This window comes from Porites lutea, chromosome 2 (genome assembly GCF_958299795.1).
Source record: "Porites lutea chromosome 2, jaPorLute2.1, whole genome shotgun sequence".
NCBI classification, from domain to species: domain Eukaryota; kingdom Metazoa; phylum Cnidaria; class Anthozoa; order Scleractinia; family Poritidae; genus Porites; species Porites lutea.
Genome location: NC_133202.1, coordinates 3,907,501 through 3,924,840, shown reverse-complemented (window position 1 = coordinate 3,924,840; position 17,340 = coordinate 3,907,501). Strand labels below are relative to the sequence as shown.

Sequence of the window (17,340 nt, the reverse complement as noted above, 5' to 3'; positions counted from 1 at the left end):
TACCTTTACTTTAGATTTCTTGTTTTAGGAAAACACAAGAAAAACAGTGCTAGAAATACGACCAGAATACGTGCATCACGGCCAAACTTATTTGACAGCTAGTCATTCACAGTTGCGCTATTTTTGCTATTTTTTTAATTAGTAGGCGGGAAGGCGAAAACAATGGCTACCTTGCAGGCGTTCCCCTTGCCCCTCTTCCCTCGCGCGCTGTCGCACCCTAATTCCCTTCCCCTTCGCTTTCGAACGCCTGCCACGCAGGCTATGGTTGCTATAAATCTGAAGTTCCATCGATACATGCGAGGATTGGGGATCTATAGTTCCTTATAGTTTATCATATCCGTCAATATGCTAGAAATCTGCCTCGAATTGGAATTTGGAAGTGTGGACTCGGGCGATGAAAGCACCACTAGGTATCTAAAAATCCCGTTCATACTTGAATAACTACTACTCAACTGAGGTTTACAGCGCTAAAGTTAATGCTAGCTACGTTTACCTTGCATCTGTCGGTTTCCTTGGATATTCATGCAATTAATTTTCGTTTTTTCTTACGGCCGTTCGCACCAGTTTTCCCGCCCCGTTTGGTCTGACGATAACGGCTTAATAAGGCGAGGCCGTAAAGCTAAACCCAAGACGAAGCTTACTCAGAGAAAGTTCTGAGAAACTCTTAACGAAGAGATCATCTACCTTAAAAGGGAAATGGTGGTACTAGGTATGCGAAAAGTACCGCAGCGGAAACTGATATTTTTCAAGCAACATTTGCCTGTGTCTAGTTTATATAACAGTGGTTGATTGAAACCAGTGCCAAGACGTAATACTAATATTTATTTTACAAGAACACTCTTTATTTTGCGTTTTTTGTGCGAGGAAATAAAAAAATAAACAAATATGTCAATTTCGCAGGTACAAGTTAATTTCATCAAGGGGCCGTCAGCATTATCCACCTGGTCCCCACTTAACGTCAACCGGATGTTTTTTGTGTCACATCCCTCCCCTCTACAACGTCTACTTAAAATTTGGCGGCCTGACAACCTCGTCCCCGGGGCGCTTCTTTTCCCTGGCTTTGGAGGTGGGGCGGGAAAAGCCAGGGAAAAGCGCCCTGGGGACGAGGTTGGCTGCCTGACGGTCTCCACAGTTGAGTACGAATGCTGACACGCATTGACGTGCATTGAGTGAACGGCTGTCAACAGTGTCAACATAATTTGCTGCTTTTATAAAGTAGAAAAAAAGCTTGCCATGGATCGTAATATATAGAATTTGCCAGGGCTAAAAGCGAAGCTCTCGATAATAATTATAGTTTGCTCAAACAAAATATAAAATCGTGTAATGCTAAAGCGGCGAAGGCAAAAAGAACGGTGAAAAACAGCAATAGGTTTAATTAGCAAAAAAGCAACTTTGCACGTACAGCACACTTTTTTGTACATTTCTTTGCCGTTGTTTTGTACAACGACAACACGTTACACGTTTTATAGAGGAAATGTCGTCTGTGTTCTTGTTCACTTTTTTTTTTTTTGCACCGTCGTTCATTTTCACCCTGGTGGCCGCTAACATTTCTTATTTTCTCACCGCCGCTACAAAATTTTCATGTTGTTCCTCCAACAAAAAAAGTCTTCTTTGTTTTTTCCCTCTCGCTCTAGCTCTTTTTCTCGTTGATCTTTGCTGGCAAGTTGCCCTACTTTGAGGGTGCGAATGGGGTGAACAGTTAACTGATATCTGGCCAAAAAAATAGTAGTTAACTGATAATTAGCAAAAAAAATTAGTAGTTAACTGATAAATGAAAAATTAACAGTTAAGTGATATTATATTAAATTAATGAAAGCAACAAAGTTTTGCAAACAGAAATGCTGTTTCCTGACATTTTTCTGTCCCGCTGATGACCAGGTGGCACATTTACTTATATTACTATGTGCAAAAGGTTCACCAGGGCAGTACCTGAGAAACAGAAAGCGTAAGTCAAAGAGCTGGTTGTAGACAACTCAACGAATAATTCGTTTTCTGATATTAACAAGACTTCTGTGTCCGGAAAAGGAAAATACTGTTTTCACGGACCCAAAAGATCGTCAAGTTTAACATTACCCAAATAAACAAGCTGTGACTCTTAGCATTGGTTCTGGCTAGAAAAAATTTCTGAAGGTTCAAAGAAATCGGCAGTCTTTGTTTCAAGTACATGGATTTGTACTTACGAGAAATCATTTTTGTAACTGATGTTGGCGTTCTAACTATTGCGACTTTTTTAATAGAAAGAAATGCTCGTGTTTAAACCGGTCTTACTGAAACAGCTGCGGAATTCTCATTTCTTAAAACCCTTGGATATCTTTATGAGGCTTTTGAAATATGCGAAAAAGGTACGTCTGCAAAAAAGGTAACATTGCGGGACCCGGAAGAGGATGTCGACAAAATCTATATCGAGGTAAAAGAAAACTTCTGACAACGCAGGTGGAAAACCTACATGCGGTTTCTCACTTCAACACAACATAAATATTTAGTTCTTTGAACAACGCCCAAGACTTTGGAACCACAGTAAAGGAATCACTTAAAAGAACTTGGAGTTCGAAGACGGCTACACTCACGAAATAAAAGTCGAATTGTCCCTTGTCAAATACTTTCATGCCTTTGTCAGCACTCTCGACTATGTCTCTCCCATTGGTGCAAATAGTGATTGAATTCACCAATTGAATTCCAAAAATAATGGTTCAGTTTTGTTATCTAAGACTATATTTTGGCATTGATAATGTTTCTCGTCGTCTGTTGCAATGGATTGCAAGGATTAAAAATGGATTGAAACTTAGGCCAACAACAAGATACAGGACTTACAGCAACCAGATATTCCGATCAGATAGTGAAAGTGCCGAGGAAGGTGACTTTGAAGTAGTTTATGGCAGGACATGCATGACCATGTCGGGAAGATCAGTACGAGATCATGACTGGTGCGTCTGGATCTATGAGGCTGGTGTAATATTGATGGTTATACGACTTATATTTTCAGTTGCCAATAAATTGTACTAGTGGCAGAGTTTATGAAAATTTATACCTTGATTTTATTAGGACCTACCCCTAAAGTGATAGACTTGCTGAAAGAAGGAAAATTCGGGTTATGATCGGATAATATTCGCTGTGGGAAACTAAAAGTTAATGGCTAACCAAAATTAGTAGTTAACTGAGAATTGGCCAAAAAAATAGTAGTTTACTGAAATTTGGCCGAAAAAATAGTAGTTAACTGAGAATTGGGTACCCCCATTAGCACCCTCTACTTTCTCTTTTTCTCTGTCTTTTTCTTTCTCTATATTCCAAATTTGTAGACATGACAATTAATCTAAGCTTAATACTTTAGACAACACGGATACAGAAACATTTTCTGCTTTCCATTTTCGTCGTTATTGACTCTTTAGTTGTCTCTACTTGACAAGAGGCGGGTGGCCATACGCTTTCCGCCCTCCAGTTAGCTCAGTTGGGAGAGCGCCGGTCTGCTGAGCGGGAGGTCACGGGTTCGAACCCTGGCCTGACCAACACTCAGGGTCTTAAAATAACTGAGAAGAAAGTGCTGCCTTTGTAATGACATCTGCAAACGGTTAGACTTTCTAGTCTTCTCGGATAAGGACGAAAAACCGTAGGTCCCGTCTCACAGCACTTACACTTATCTGGTTCTTGTGGGACGGAAAAGAACCCACACCACTGTTTGAAAACAGTAGGGGACGTAGACTCCGGTGTTGTGGCCAACCCTCACAAATCACATCATTCACATCATGGGTTGGGTGGGTACAGTAAGCTCATAAATAGACTGAGAGCGGCTGCCAGTGGCGCCTTTGTTTGCTGACGTTCGAGCTTACTGTTCGCATGTTAAAAAATATTGTCAGAGGGCACGTCTGTTGTCCTCTCATCCACGACTCTTCATTCATTCATTCATTTTCCCGCCAAAATAACCATACATTTGGCATCGGCTTACATAGAGTGCGTATAAAGAAGCCTTCCAGTCCGTACTGCGCAGGCTCAACAGTTTGTTTTGGTTGTTTTGGAAGGTACTTACGTCGTGTAACACTTCATCAAATGTACCAATTCAAGTCTTACATGACGTGAAACAATGATGCTTTTTTTTCTCTCGCCATCAGGCCATCCTCTTTTTTTTCTCCGTTTACTGTCGTGCGACCGACCCAAATTTTTGACATTTTCAAAAAAAAAAAAAACGTAACGACGTAGTTATACCATTTTTCACTTGAAATAATTCTTTTAATCTGAAAAATGAGCATAGTAACAGCATAGAGAAAAACAGGAACAAACACATGAACATTTTTCACGGTATATTGTACATTTTGTTAATCCAAATATGTGAATGTTAACTTTTAACGTCGTCTTGGGGTACCAGGGCCTTCTATTCCGAGACGTCTTGTGATTTTTTTTTTAGGTTTTTTTTTTTTCAAATCCGACCGACCGACCCAGTATCAGGAAACGCATTCGACAGTAAACGAAGAAAAAAAGGGGATGGCCTTAATGGAGATAAACTTTATTCTCGATAAAATTGAGGAAAGAGACATTGAAGTGGCCGCTCAGGCAGGACGCGATGATATCTCGGTGTGTACATGTACTGGCTTTTGCTTAAGAGAAGCAGAAAGAAATGCCTGCCCGTGTCGTAGTGCTCAGCAGTTCTGCACTTCGAGTTGCCACCGAGTACGAGGAACGCGTGTGCATGCATGAAAACTCGATGTGTGCTCCAAGAAGACCCTTCCGAGAATGACGAGGTATAAGTCTACTTTTTTTCCTATGAGGAACTCACTTTTCGTAATTGTTGTTGTTGTCGCAACGACAACAGTGAATTCATTAAAATATTACATACCATAAACTTGCCATAAATACTTACTGCTTATAGAAAAAAGGACTCGTTTCCCGGTACCTATCTGTTTTTCTATTTCCCCCCTTCCTAAATTCCCTTTTTTTCCGAGACATGAAGCAACCTTCTCAACTAGCTGTGACTTACCCGTCATTACGCCACAGCGATTTGTTGATTACATGTCGTTTATAGGCCAATTAGCACTATAAATCCGGGGTTAATTTGTAATACGGGTATCTTTTTAATTTCTTTTGTTTAAAAGAGTTTTCTCGAAAATTGTCTCTATACTTTCGAGAGCATACTATAATTAATTTGAAGAGAAAAGGAATGAAACTGAATTTGCATTTAAGAATTTTTTTAAAATTGAAAAATACCAATTTCGCTCAAACTCCGGGTTATCTTACCCAGCTTTGAAAACCTGGCACAGAATTTTTTTTTTTTTTTTTTTTTTGATGCACGAATACAAATAGACGTAAAACGTGCCTCTAAATTAAGTATGGATTCGCTTGTAACAAATCTACCGAAGATTGCAGCCAGCATTTGGTCTACTTACAATTAAAAGGCATTACATGCTTGGGATTTTGCAACACTTGACATCATTTTGGACAACATGAAGATGGCTTCCAACTCAACTAAGTTGAATTTTTTTCTCGGGCATTTTTTCTCGGGGATCAACACCGGTGCACTGATTGGTGCAAGGAAAATAACCTATACGCACATTGTCCATTCTCCGTCATTGTCTTTGAAATGCCCATGAAGAGGTTCTCACAAAGCGGAGAAATTTGCTTGTTCTGGCTTCTGAGTCAAATTCTTCCAATGGCACCGAGGTAGAGAGCGAGAATGATACTTAAACCGGATCAGGATGCACCCGGGGACGGGGAAGAAGAGGAAGGAGGCCCTGTGGACAGGGTCGCACAACCCAGAGAGGCCAGTCAGTTGATGGAGGTCGACAAAGAGGAGCGCGAGGTATAAGAGGAGGAGGGGTAGAGAGTAGGGTTAGTGTTGGTGGAGGGTCAACATGACGTGGACGTGGAAGAGGACTGTTGAAGAGGACACGGGAGGGGAGGATTGTTGTGGTAGAAGAGGATGCAGAACGAAGACAGGCTAGAGCCACGGGGCGGTACTTGACCAGTATTTTAGTATAGTTGAGCCGCTGAAGGTTTGAAACCCTGACCCTGTTTAAGACAAAAAATTCCTAAAATACATTTAATATTTCCCTATTTAGGACAACAACCCTTATTCTATTAACCTGTTTAGGAAAAAGGACAGAACGCACGCAAGAGCAAATTCACTTTATATTCATTGCTGTTTTATAATTGAAGTATAAATAAAAAACAGTTCACATAGCAAATCAAATCGATCGTGCAGGCAATACGCGAGGCAATACGCCATTGGCAGACTCCAGCGAAATTATATATCTTTTTAGGACAGAGAGGTCCGGCAGCACTGAACGCTGTTGCAGCACTGATCCCTGAATACAACCTCGTCCCCAGGGCTCTTTTCCCTGGCTTTGCCTCCAAAGCCAGGAAAAAGCGCCCTGGGGAAGAGGTTGCCCCGAATAGGCCATATAAGGGAGTACCCCCTCCCCCTTATAACACATGCGCAGGCTTAAGTGAGTGCAAAGTTATTACATGTCAAAACTTATAAACTTAAAAAATGCGCACAGACTTTACAAAATACTTTCAGGCGTAATAGCAAAACAAAATAAATTAAATGTAAAAGTTACAAGCTCAGTAAAATTAATAGTCCAGTCAGTCTAGGTTACTGATTTTAGAGACTCAACATCAAACTAATTGCAACAGAATTGTTTTCAATGCCATTTAAGTAAGGCTGAACTATCAAGATACCTAATAAAAATCCGGCAAATTTCTTTTGCTGGAACATGTCAAAATTAAGCGTTAAACATTTTGAGCTTTTAACACAGGACACCCACGATAATTCAAACGTAAATGCGCAAAATGTCTTTATTGCATTTGCAGGAAAAAGAATATCTGCTACCTGGTTTTCGGTGATAAAAAAGACGTTTTTCCTTTTCAAAAAAGATAAAGTTTAAACTCAGTTGGCTAATTGCACAGGAAGACCATGCTCCACTCAAGGAACACCAAAGTAACGGGGGCTAACAAAGTAGAAGAGTGAGCTGTTAGCTTGAAAATTACGACAAATTTTGTCGTAAGACTTTAAATGCAAAAAAAGCGAAAGCTGTTACTTGATTATTAACTTTTAAAATAGAACCTTTTTATCAGATTTCTGTTAGCTGCATGGGTGAAAAATATATTTGTACTATAACAGAATTTACAGCCAAAATAGATCCCTCTTATCAAACAGTTTTTTCTCGTTCAAATGCTATCTTCAAAGAACCCGTACGTCCAACATCTATTTTTTGAGATTGTAAACACCATCGTTTGTCCCTTAACAAAAGATATTTGAGACATAGTGGAACTTTTGATTTCCGAAATGATCTAAAAACAAACTTATTTATATATTATATATCCCTGAATAAAGTCGGAATACCCAACACCGAAATAACTAGAATAAACTGAATAAATATTCATGATTACAAAGAGAAGCGCATACAGTAAAACAGACTAAGCAAAAGTGTACCCTTACATCGGGCTCATCAAAGGCAAAAAAAAAAATTGCCGCGGGTTTTTTCTCAGTGAAACGTTTTGCCTCTTAATCACAGTCGATTATTAGGCCTGGAAAACAAATTCTTCCCACACAAAATAACCCAATCGCCCACAGACACCACCTTTAATATATTAGCTTAACTGGACAGATGTATTTCGGGTCTTTGCTTCCCTCCGCCCGTAAAGTTAGGTAGGGATAAGCGACGACTCAGAATACGCTCTTCTCACGTATGGTAATATGCCCGTCTAACCTCGTTTTTGAGTAAAAAGTCCTTCGAAATGCTAATCAGACGACGTTTTCGTATTTGAATTTCAAAAGAATTTTTACCCGTAAACGAGGTTAGACGGGCATATTACCATATGTGAGAAGAGCGTATACGTTTGCGTTTGCACGCTATGTAAGGAGGTATACGTCTTTCGAAAGTTTGCCAGCCCTCTTCCTCCAGGATTTAGTCCAAATTTGGATTCTTCTTGTGTGTCAGAAACCCAGCCCAAACCCTGCCCGAGTCCTGCCCCCGGGTTTTTACGCTTGCTAACTTAAACACCCATTAATAATGACTGTCTGTGCATCCTGGTTCGTAATCCTGGCTAATTCCACTTTTTTGGGGAGTGGTAGTGATGATAGAGGCCTGGGTACTTGTTTCGCTCTACTTCAAGTGACGCCATTAACACGCGGTCGAGTAGATCCCAGTCTTCTCCGCCCCACTTGTATTTGTAGTCTTTAGTATTCATTCCTAGTTGAACACACATGCGCAGTGAAAACAAGAAGAAAACAAAAATAGTCAAAAAATATTAAAATGTTCGAAGTGTGAAACGAAAATAAAACAGATGCGGCTTATATCAGTCCAAAAAGCAGGCGCGATGTCTTTCTATGAAACGGATATTCCATAATTCGTGATTGTTACTTTCAGTTGAGCGTAAAAGCGAGACAAAAAGAGGTCCTAGAGGTAGAGAAACCTTCAGCTTCCAACATTTTGTCCAAATTTGATCGAATTTCGCGACGCAGTACGACCCAACCCTAATCTAACCCAGATCGTTGAAGTAATAGAGAGGAGAAGTCGTTACGTCACGTTGCCACGGTAGCAAAATTTCTGGATGACAACAAACCGATAAACGTCACTTAAAAAGTGAATTCGCACCGTTTAAGACTTCATCGATCTTATTTAGTTTCAATCAATTTGTCAAATGTTAGCTAAATTTTCTGGGGTTGAATCCAAGAGGACCGTATTTAGGTTAAGAAAAAGAAAAAAAAATCGCTGTGTTCAACTACTTTACAAAGCGGGCGCGTGAAATTAGGAAGTTTCACGTCGTATTCGTGCAACGACGGTTATGAAATGTACAAAAAAGCGTGATTCACGTGCAACGTTGTTGTTTTGTTATCTAAACTTATTACTTTTTGGCCGTTCTCGTTGTTGTCACCGTCGTCGTTACTTAAGCTTCCTATTGATGTGATCCAAAAAAATTTTGCTACCATGGTAACGTGACGTCACACTTCTTCTCTCTATATGAGAAGGGGATGCCCATATGACTGACACTGCAGTTATTTCTGAGATTGTTACTGGGTACGGGCCAGTTTTTTCCCTTGTTTCTTGTAGCGGTCCCAGAAGTCTTTGCGAAAGTTAATTGGGCCCAGTTTCCCTCTCGTGACGATTGCCTCTTCTCGCCCTTAACTGAACTTAACAGAGAGGAGAAGTCGTTACGTCACGTTGCCATGGTAGCAACAACTCGCTATTGTTGTGACCCACAAATTTTGCTACCCTGGTAAGATGACGTTACACTTTTCCTTTCTATTCTGGTGTGAGAAAATGCTTTACCCTAGTTTCCGCAAAGGATAAATTATTTTAGTCTTACCTCCTACTCTTATCCAATCTGATTTATACATCGCCACTAGTCCGTACCCATCCATTTGCCAGAAACCTCGATGTTCCACAGAATTACTTCCTTGATCTAGGCGGCCCACTGCCGGGAAATAAACCATACGACCTACAATAGTGTTCTAAGGAGAAGGAGAGATAATATTTACTACTATTTGATTTCATTGTTTTGATCTTTTTCCAGGAGCCTTTCTCTAAGGTATGAATGGGGATCTTAGTTTTTCACTTGGCACCAGTTTAGCCTTCGCCAAAGACGAAACTAAACCCTGGTTGAGTCCGTCTGCGAAACGGCGCCAAAATCCTTGTTCTGGGTCTTCAGCTTGCTTCCTCCACAGGTTTTCCCAAGGCTAAGTGGGGATTGGGGAACACGCGAGAGCTGGAGACAAGCGAGAAACGGGGGATGCTGGGAACGAACGAGGGCTTTCTCAAATATCCCTCAAAAGTGATCGCGAACGACTGGGTACGAGGCTGGGTCTCCAGCTGTGTTTCAGGATTTGAGTACGCGCCATGATTGTCGATTTGCCAATCAGGTTGAAAGGAAATTCGAGACGCACTTCCGGTTATTCGTTGAGTCCGCTGGGTGCCCAGTTCCCAGAATATGAATACCGGAGCAGCTTCGCAGATGTTACTAACCGAAGTTAAATTAAATATGTACGTCATCTGTGACGCAGACTACACCAGTTTTGTGGCTTATGAAGGAAAACGGAAGTCAACTTGTTACAAACAATTATTGGATAAGGTTTCTTTGATATCCAAAATAATCAAGTTCAAGGTAAGTGTTATCAACCAAAGGTCTCGGATGATATCACTTACTCGACCTCGATTATTCTGCAAATCACAAAAACCGAATCTAACAATTGTTTTTTAGCTCACTGGCTTAAGGCTCTCTGCTATCGTCGATCGGTGAATGAATGAATGAATTTGTAAGGTCCTTTCTATCATTCTCGTACGTGGAGAAAAGCTTGACCTTCGGGGCCGAAGGGACGGGGTTCGATACCTGCTATTTCCTTTTTTTACTCCGTTTTATAAAGCGTTGTAATGACAAGGTGGAATTTGATACTGATTGTCCTTAGGGCTTTTTTAAAATTTTAAAGAAGGTATTGTGCTCCGTTATTTTAAAAACGTACGGTGTTTTTGGGTGGACGACACAAAAACGGCTATGTAGCAGACTAACGGCCACACGGAACACAGATTCACATCATGCATTGCTCAAACAACCTACAGATTAGTCAATCCGCCACATGCTAGCGGATAAATCTTACGTAAATCTTCAAGCTTCGGTAAAACGGGCAACAATAACGTGCAACTTGTTTTTCAACATTGCCGCAAAACAAGTGAAATGCGATGTTGCGCGTTTTACCACGCTTGTTCAAACCTGTTAACAACCTGATTTCTTGCAAGACAGATTTCATGTGGGTAGTAAAACGCGTAACATCGCCCTTTAACTCGTTTTGTAGTAATGTTACAGAAGATAAGTTGCATGTTTTTAGTTGCCCGTTTTTCCGTACCTTTAGGTGGCGCTGATTTCCAAAATTAACTGAAGACTTTTAACGAATGAGAAGACAGATCAAACAGTGGGTATTATGAATAGAATAACCTTTCGAACGCTGTCGATGATGTCTGCAGGCACATCTATGTGAAGGTCAAACACGAAAAGTATGTCATGCGCATTAGGCACTGCGTCGGCTGCTTTGTTCAAGGCAAGAGTCCTGTAAAATTTTCCCATTAAATTAATGATTGTATGCCTACTTCGGAGTAGCGATGTGCTAAACGCCTCGCTCATGTTAATATCTTTACTTTGAAAATCAGCGATTATGACGTGAAAGTTCGTGTCGCCGGTTAATAAGCTCGCAATGGTGAGCTGTTTGATGAAATGGTGCACCCACAGTCCTTGATCCTTGACAGCGAGAATTAAATATACTGTGGCGCTGCTGTTCCAGTTCATTCCTTCAGGATGGCACAATATATCACTTCCGTTTCTCTGGTACACGTGTTGTGTAAAGCGAATTGATCGATTCAATGGGTCATACATTAAACCAAGTTCAAGATCCAACAAAAAGCGATCGCCATTTCCGGGGTCTGATTTTTGTATCACTTTGTAGACTTTTTTTACGTAACACTTCCTAAAAAAGAAAACAAAGGAAAGAAATGAAATACGAGAACCACCAGAAAAATTGAAGAACTTCCGGTTGAGTTAAAGTCTACGTTGTGTGGTATAAGTGCACTTATTGGCCTGCGTAGCAGGTGCGAAAAGGGGAGAGGGAGGGGTAGGGAAGAGAGAAAAGCGCAAAACCCTCTCTTCCCGATCTCCCTCCCTTTTTTCCCCTATAACCCGGCCCTACCCGTTTCCACGTCTGCTACTCAGGCTATGCACATATCATCATTAGTGACCTTTAGATTCGAGGGCGACCCGGACAACTACCTAGGCGAGATTTAGGCGAGACTTAAATTTTTTTAGAGTATTCTAAAAAAGAAGAACACTTCGGAAAGCGTCATTGTACTTTTTTTCACCAGAACGGTCAGCACGGTTATTTTTGTTGAACGGGTTGAGTTTTCTTAGGTTCGATGATAATGATATTATTCGTTTTCGTTACCTCGGCACTCGCTAAAACTGGTCGTTGTTAGATTTACGACGGTCATTTCGTATGACATCGGCTCACTCGCGCGCACTAATAAGAGCGTAGAACAAGTCGAACAGGAACTAGAAAATCCGGCTCGTCCTAGTAGTCGGCCTCGTCCTCTTAAAATCTTTAGATCTCTATTGCTTTGGTGGATGACAACAGTACTGACAGCGGCAGTCAGTGACGCTTTCTATACTACATGACGCCGGTCCGAGCTTCCTTAAAACTGTTAAGGGGACTGTTCAGGATTATTTTTATTTCCCATTTGACTAAAGAATGTAAAATTGCACAGGAAGTTAAGTTCGCGCGTTTTGCTGATGATTAACAGCTTCACATAAAGGTTCCCTGACGATAAAAAAGACATGGAAAGGTGCAGTGGTTGTTGGAAAAATAACTGTGGTGATCTGTTTCGCGTTTTGTTAAATGGATTTTTACGAATCTTAAAGCGGAAACTTAAGACAAAACAGGGACACATATTGCTCAGCTGATTGCTGCCCTCTCATCGTGCATGAGAAATATATAGATTTAGCCAGAGCTAAAAGCGAAGCTCTCGATAATATTTATAGTTGGCTCAAACAAAATATAAAATCGTGTAATGCTAAAGCGGCGAGGGGAACAAGAACGGTAAAAACAACAACAACAACAAAAGGTTTAATCAGCAAAAAAGCAACTTTGCACGTGCAGCACACTTTTTTTGTACATTTCTTTGCCGTTGTTTTGTAGGACTATTACGTGAAACTTCCAGAAACTTCCTAGTTACTCCTTTAATGGAGGGACTGTCGGACGTGTTCTTGTTCACTCTTTTTTCACTGTCGCTCATTTTCACCCTGGTTGCCGCTGGCATCCCGCCGCTACAAAATTTCATATTGTCCCTCCAAAAGAAAATGTCTCCTTTTGTTTTTTCTCTCTCGCTCTAGCTCCTTTTCTAGTTGAGCTTCGTTGGCCTGTCGCCCTACTTTCTCTTTTTCTCTGTCTTTCTCTTTCTCTATATTCCAAATTTGTGGACATGACAATTAATCTAAGCTTAATACTTCAAAAAAAAAAAAAAAAAGGATACAGAAACATTTTCCGCTTTCCGTTCTCGTCTTTATTGACTCTTTAGTTGTGTCTGCTTCACAAGACGCGGGTGGCCATACGCTTTCCCGCCAAAATAACCTGACATTTGGCATCGGCTTACATGTAGTGGGTGTAGGGACGGACGTTCGTACGCTACGTCATAACCAAATTTTCTCGGATGGATAGTTTACCAAATTTTCTTACCTATGGTGCTCCGCTGGCGCGCTTCGCGCGAGAGCTCCGTTATAAAGAATGTATATAGAATCTACTTCATACCTTGACTGAAAGGTAGTCAACAGCTTATTCACAACCACACTGACTTTTTTCCTGTCCGCAAGGGGACTGGGCTGGAACCAATGCCAGGGGCTGCCTCTATTTAACATGTCTGTGTCGTCTCTTGGAAAAACTAGTGATTCGTTGATACGCCACCAGCCAGAATACCTTGCGATCGTCCCACGGATCAGGAAGCTTGGATTGTACGGGCATGCTGGTAACGAAGAAAACTCTTCTGATACTGATGCCACTAAATCCAGTCGGCTTTGTTTTCTGGTAAACAAGTTAGCAGGGACAGACGAACATGTACAATGAGGGCCTAACAAGAAATAGCCCATGAAAGGTAGACTTGAAATCACTATACCGAATAAAAAGGACCACGTGTCAAATGGTCCCGGCCGTCTCCTTCTAAGACAAGTCCACAAAAACCTCATATTTGTTCCACTTTCTTTCCTTTGAGAACTGAAACAATAAATTATGATTATAAATAGTGATAATAGAACTGAATGAGTCCAATTTGGTCTATGATGCAAAGGATATGAAATAATCCGATTTGTTCAATTTGTGTTTTAGTGTCAGTAAAGAAGTTATAGAAAGGTTGTTATTTAATATCTTTATAAGATAAGCTTTGTTATTTAAATACAAAAATCAAAAGCTGTAATACAAATTTAGCTAACTTAAAGAGAAAAAAAAAGCGTCAGAGATGGTCTGAACAAAGAGATATGAACGAAACGGCTTCAGGTTACTTGACTCGAGGGATGACCGCAAGGCATTCTTTCGATATTCCTGCTGGTGGTAAGTGTCACTGTTCACCGTAGGTGGTTGTTGGAATTTCATTGTAGGTGGTTGTTGGTTTCGACTGTCTGCGAAGTAGGCTATAATGTTCTTTTAATCAATACTGCTTCTTTTTGGTATTACATGAAGCATACTTAAGGACTGCAACTTATCCCGGGGGGAGAGTAATAACTGGCCAAGAAATCATTCAAATGGTTTGATGAAAAAGTCGAAAAAAGTCCGCGTCTTTTTTGTAGAAATCTAGCCCGAAACGTCCCCAGGAGCGAAGAGCGAGGAGAAACGGATGTTTTCGCAGGCTCGTAGAAATCTGCCTCGAATTAGAATTTGGAAGTATGGTGTTTTGAGGAGAGAGGAAACCGAAGGACCCAAAGAAAAACCGTTGGGAGGAAGTACATTTGAACTTGGGACTTTTAACTATCTTTCGCAATTGAAAAAAGCTCGGCTTCATTCTTCAAATACGCAGGGCGAGGTACCCCCACTCAAATTTCTGCAAGTTCATTTCCCATAATGCTATTATCCTTTTGCATAAAGCCGCACAGAGAAAAGGTTAGTTTTCAAGATCGCAAAAAAGAAAATTTCACCAAATTTCCTAGCATATGAAAATGTGATAAAGCCGGCATATTCACTATGATGCTACTTCAGAGTAACTTGAGAGGGTGATTTAGAATTCACTCCTTCGTTCATTTATGACAACTATTGAAAATATAAGGTTTAAAATTTATTTGCGTTTTATTTGAGTTCAAACATACAGAATTAGTACACTTCACAGTTTAAAAGTTCCATATGATGGATATTCAATGGCAGGTCTAGATGTTACAAATCTCGTTTTTTACTGATTTCAAATTCATTTTTGTTTATCGCTGTCTTGGTGGAATCGATTTCACTTCAATTTGACAAACTTGAGTCCATAAACGGTCTGGACAAATTGTACGTGCTGATTTTAAAATATCTATGCACCGAATAAGGATAAAGACATTGTAAACTTTCTTAACATTCTGAGAACGATACTCCAAAATGAAAATCTGCAGGGGCACCCAACGGGAAATTTTCAGAAAAAGACCTAAAAACTACAACAAAGCGTGAATAAAGTTTTCTGAGACTATTTTAAGCATTTTGGGAGATTGCTGGAAAAAAAATTATCTGTTCCTCACTCCCAGCAAGACTGATGGAAGAGTTCCCGGCCAGCAACCTTACAACCTGCAACCTAACTTACTGGGAAGTTTCATAGGGCACAATTCAGATCTTGAGTGGTAAGTAACCCATACAAGTAACCCGTAGCAGCTATTCTAGACTTCAAATCCCCTCTGACACCCTGAATTATCTTTTTTCCAGCAACACTTTCCTTCCAAGGACTATTACTTCTTTCACATCTCCCAGCCAGCAAAAATGTGCCTGAAGAACAGATATTTTGAGGAACAGATCCATTGGGTGCCCCTGAATCTGGCGGACAAAGCGGAAAATATAATTATAGGGGGTGATTTTAATTTCCGCTGAATCCAGCCCTAGATAAAAAAGAGGTGGTACAATGTTACCGAGGAAATCAGTTATTGAAACGATTGATTGTTTGCGAGACGAACTTGATTTGTTGACATTTGGAGAATTAAAAATCCTTCTCTAAAAAGTTTCGAAACTCGCCAATGATTTAATTTTATGCCGCTTAGACTACTGGCTGATTTCAAATAACCTTCAAGATTCGGTTTCAGTAACGGATATTCTTCCAGCCATTAAAACCGACCATGCAGACATTTCCTTGGATTTTAATATTAGTCAAAACCACATTAAAGGTCCGGGTTACTGGAAAATGAACTGTTTTCTTCTAGATGATGATAACTAGCAAAGGGAGGTTACGGCTAAAATGTCTGTCTGGCTAGCCCAGGGGCGCGGGTGTGACCTGCCGGATCACAGATGTATTTGGGATCGGATTAAGCATAATCTTAGAGCACAAGCAATACAGTTTTCAAAACGTAAAGCAAAAGAGAAAAAAAGATAAGGGAGACATATTGCAAGATGAGTTTAACAATGCAAAGCAAACCTTCGAAGGCGATCCTACCAATAAAAACGCAAGCGATTCTAATACGGCGAAAGAAAAATTAGAACATTTATATGAAGAAAAACTTCAAGGTATTATAATTCGCGCACGGGTGCGATGGTGTGAACACGGTGAAAAGAGTACGAAATATTTTCTCAATCTGGAGAAAAGGAACCAGTGGATTCGGGCGATGAGGCGCCACTAGGCATCTAAAAGTCCCGTTCATACTTTGACAGGGGCACCCAACGTCAATTTTCGGAAAATATCTGTTCGGAAGAAGATTTGACATCTAGAATTTTCGGAACATTCACGGTTGTAAAATTTCTTGCTTGCCTGCTTCTCCTAGGATTTTAGAACATCTAAAAAATGGTATAATTGCCCATTTTTACGGATTTTTACCCTAAAAAGCTCACATATAATTTTCGGGAGCCTTTTTTCTGGCTGAAATTTTCGAAAAGGTAAGTTTTGATCCCTATAATTTTCGGATCACTAGACTTTCAGCTACGAAATCCGAACAGAAGAAAACTTTTTAGGGGATAAAAATATGCCTCTATGTACCGTTTAAATACTAAAATAATTGTAACAATGCTATGTTTAAGTGGTTTTGAACTATATTATCGTTGGGTGCCCCTGCTTTAATAACTACTCTATTGAAGTTTACAGTGCTAAAGTTTTAGCCAGCTACGTTTACCTTGCATCTGTCGGCTTCCTTTGATATTCACGCAAGTAATTTCGTACGGCCGTTCGCACTAGGTTTTCCCGCCCCGTTTGGTCTGACGATAACGGCTGAAGAAGGCGAGGCCGTAAACCTAAACCCAAGACGAAGCTTACTCGAGAAAGTTCTGAGAAACTCTTAACGAAGCGATCATTTAACTTAAAAGGAAAATTGATATCTTTCAAGTAACATTCACGTAACATTTGCATAGTTTGACAATGGTTGATTGAAACCTGCCAAGACGTAGTACTAATAATTATTTTGCAAGAAGACTTTTTATTGTGCGTTGTCTAGTCTTGTTTGTACGTGAAGATAAAAATAAACAAATATATATGCTTAAAAACAAAGCCAATGTAACCACAGGAAGTCACACCTATAAGCCTTCACAGTGGTGTAGCCAGGATTTTTTCAGAGGTACGCACAATTCTCCAAATCGCTTTGTCCCACCCTCCATTCTCCTCGCTCCCCACCCCCCCAACCACCCAAGATTAAAATAGAGAGGAGAAGCCGTTTCGTCACGTTGCCATAGTA

General features: G+C 40.4%; 1 protein-coding gene across 1 annotated transcript; it reads right to left on the bottom strand.

Moving 5' to 3' along the window:
- Positions 1 to 7,961: 7,961 nt before the first annotated feature.
- On the bottom strand, positions 7,962 to 13,110 carry LOC140925118 (beta-1,4-N-acetylgalactosaminyltransferase 3-like). The gene is made up of 4 exons (XM_073375076.1): positions 13,097 to 13,110; positions 10,918 to 11,443; positions 9,298 to 9,442; positions 7,962 to 8,180 (listed from the first exon to the last, which is right to left on the bottom strand). Exons 1-4 carry the CDS (start codon positions 13,108 to 13,110, stop codon positions 8,035 to 8,037), a joined length of 831 nt encoding a protein of 276 aa, XP_073231177.1. The 3' UTR covers positions 7,962 to 8,034.
- Positions 13,111 to 17,340: the final 4,230 nt, after the last annotated feature.

What these genes read in the sequence shown, in the direction of transcription:
- LOC140925118 (XM_073375076.1), bottom strand. An exon ending in TCATCGACAGCGTTCGAAAG is followed by an intron (nt 9,443 to 10,917) that starts GTTATTCTATTC and finishes CCTTCTCCTTAG; the next exon opens with AACACTATTGTAGGTCGTAT. An exon ending in AGATTGGATAAGAGTAGGAG is followed by an intron (nt 8,181 to 9,297) that starts GTAAGACTAAAA and finishes GTGTTCAACTAG; the next exon opens with GAATGAATACTAAAGACTAC.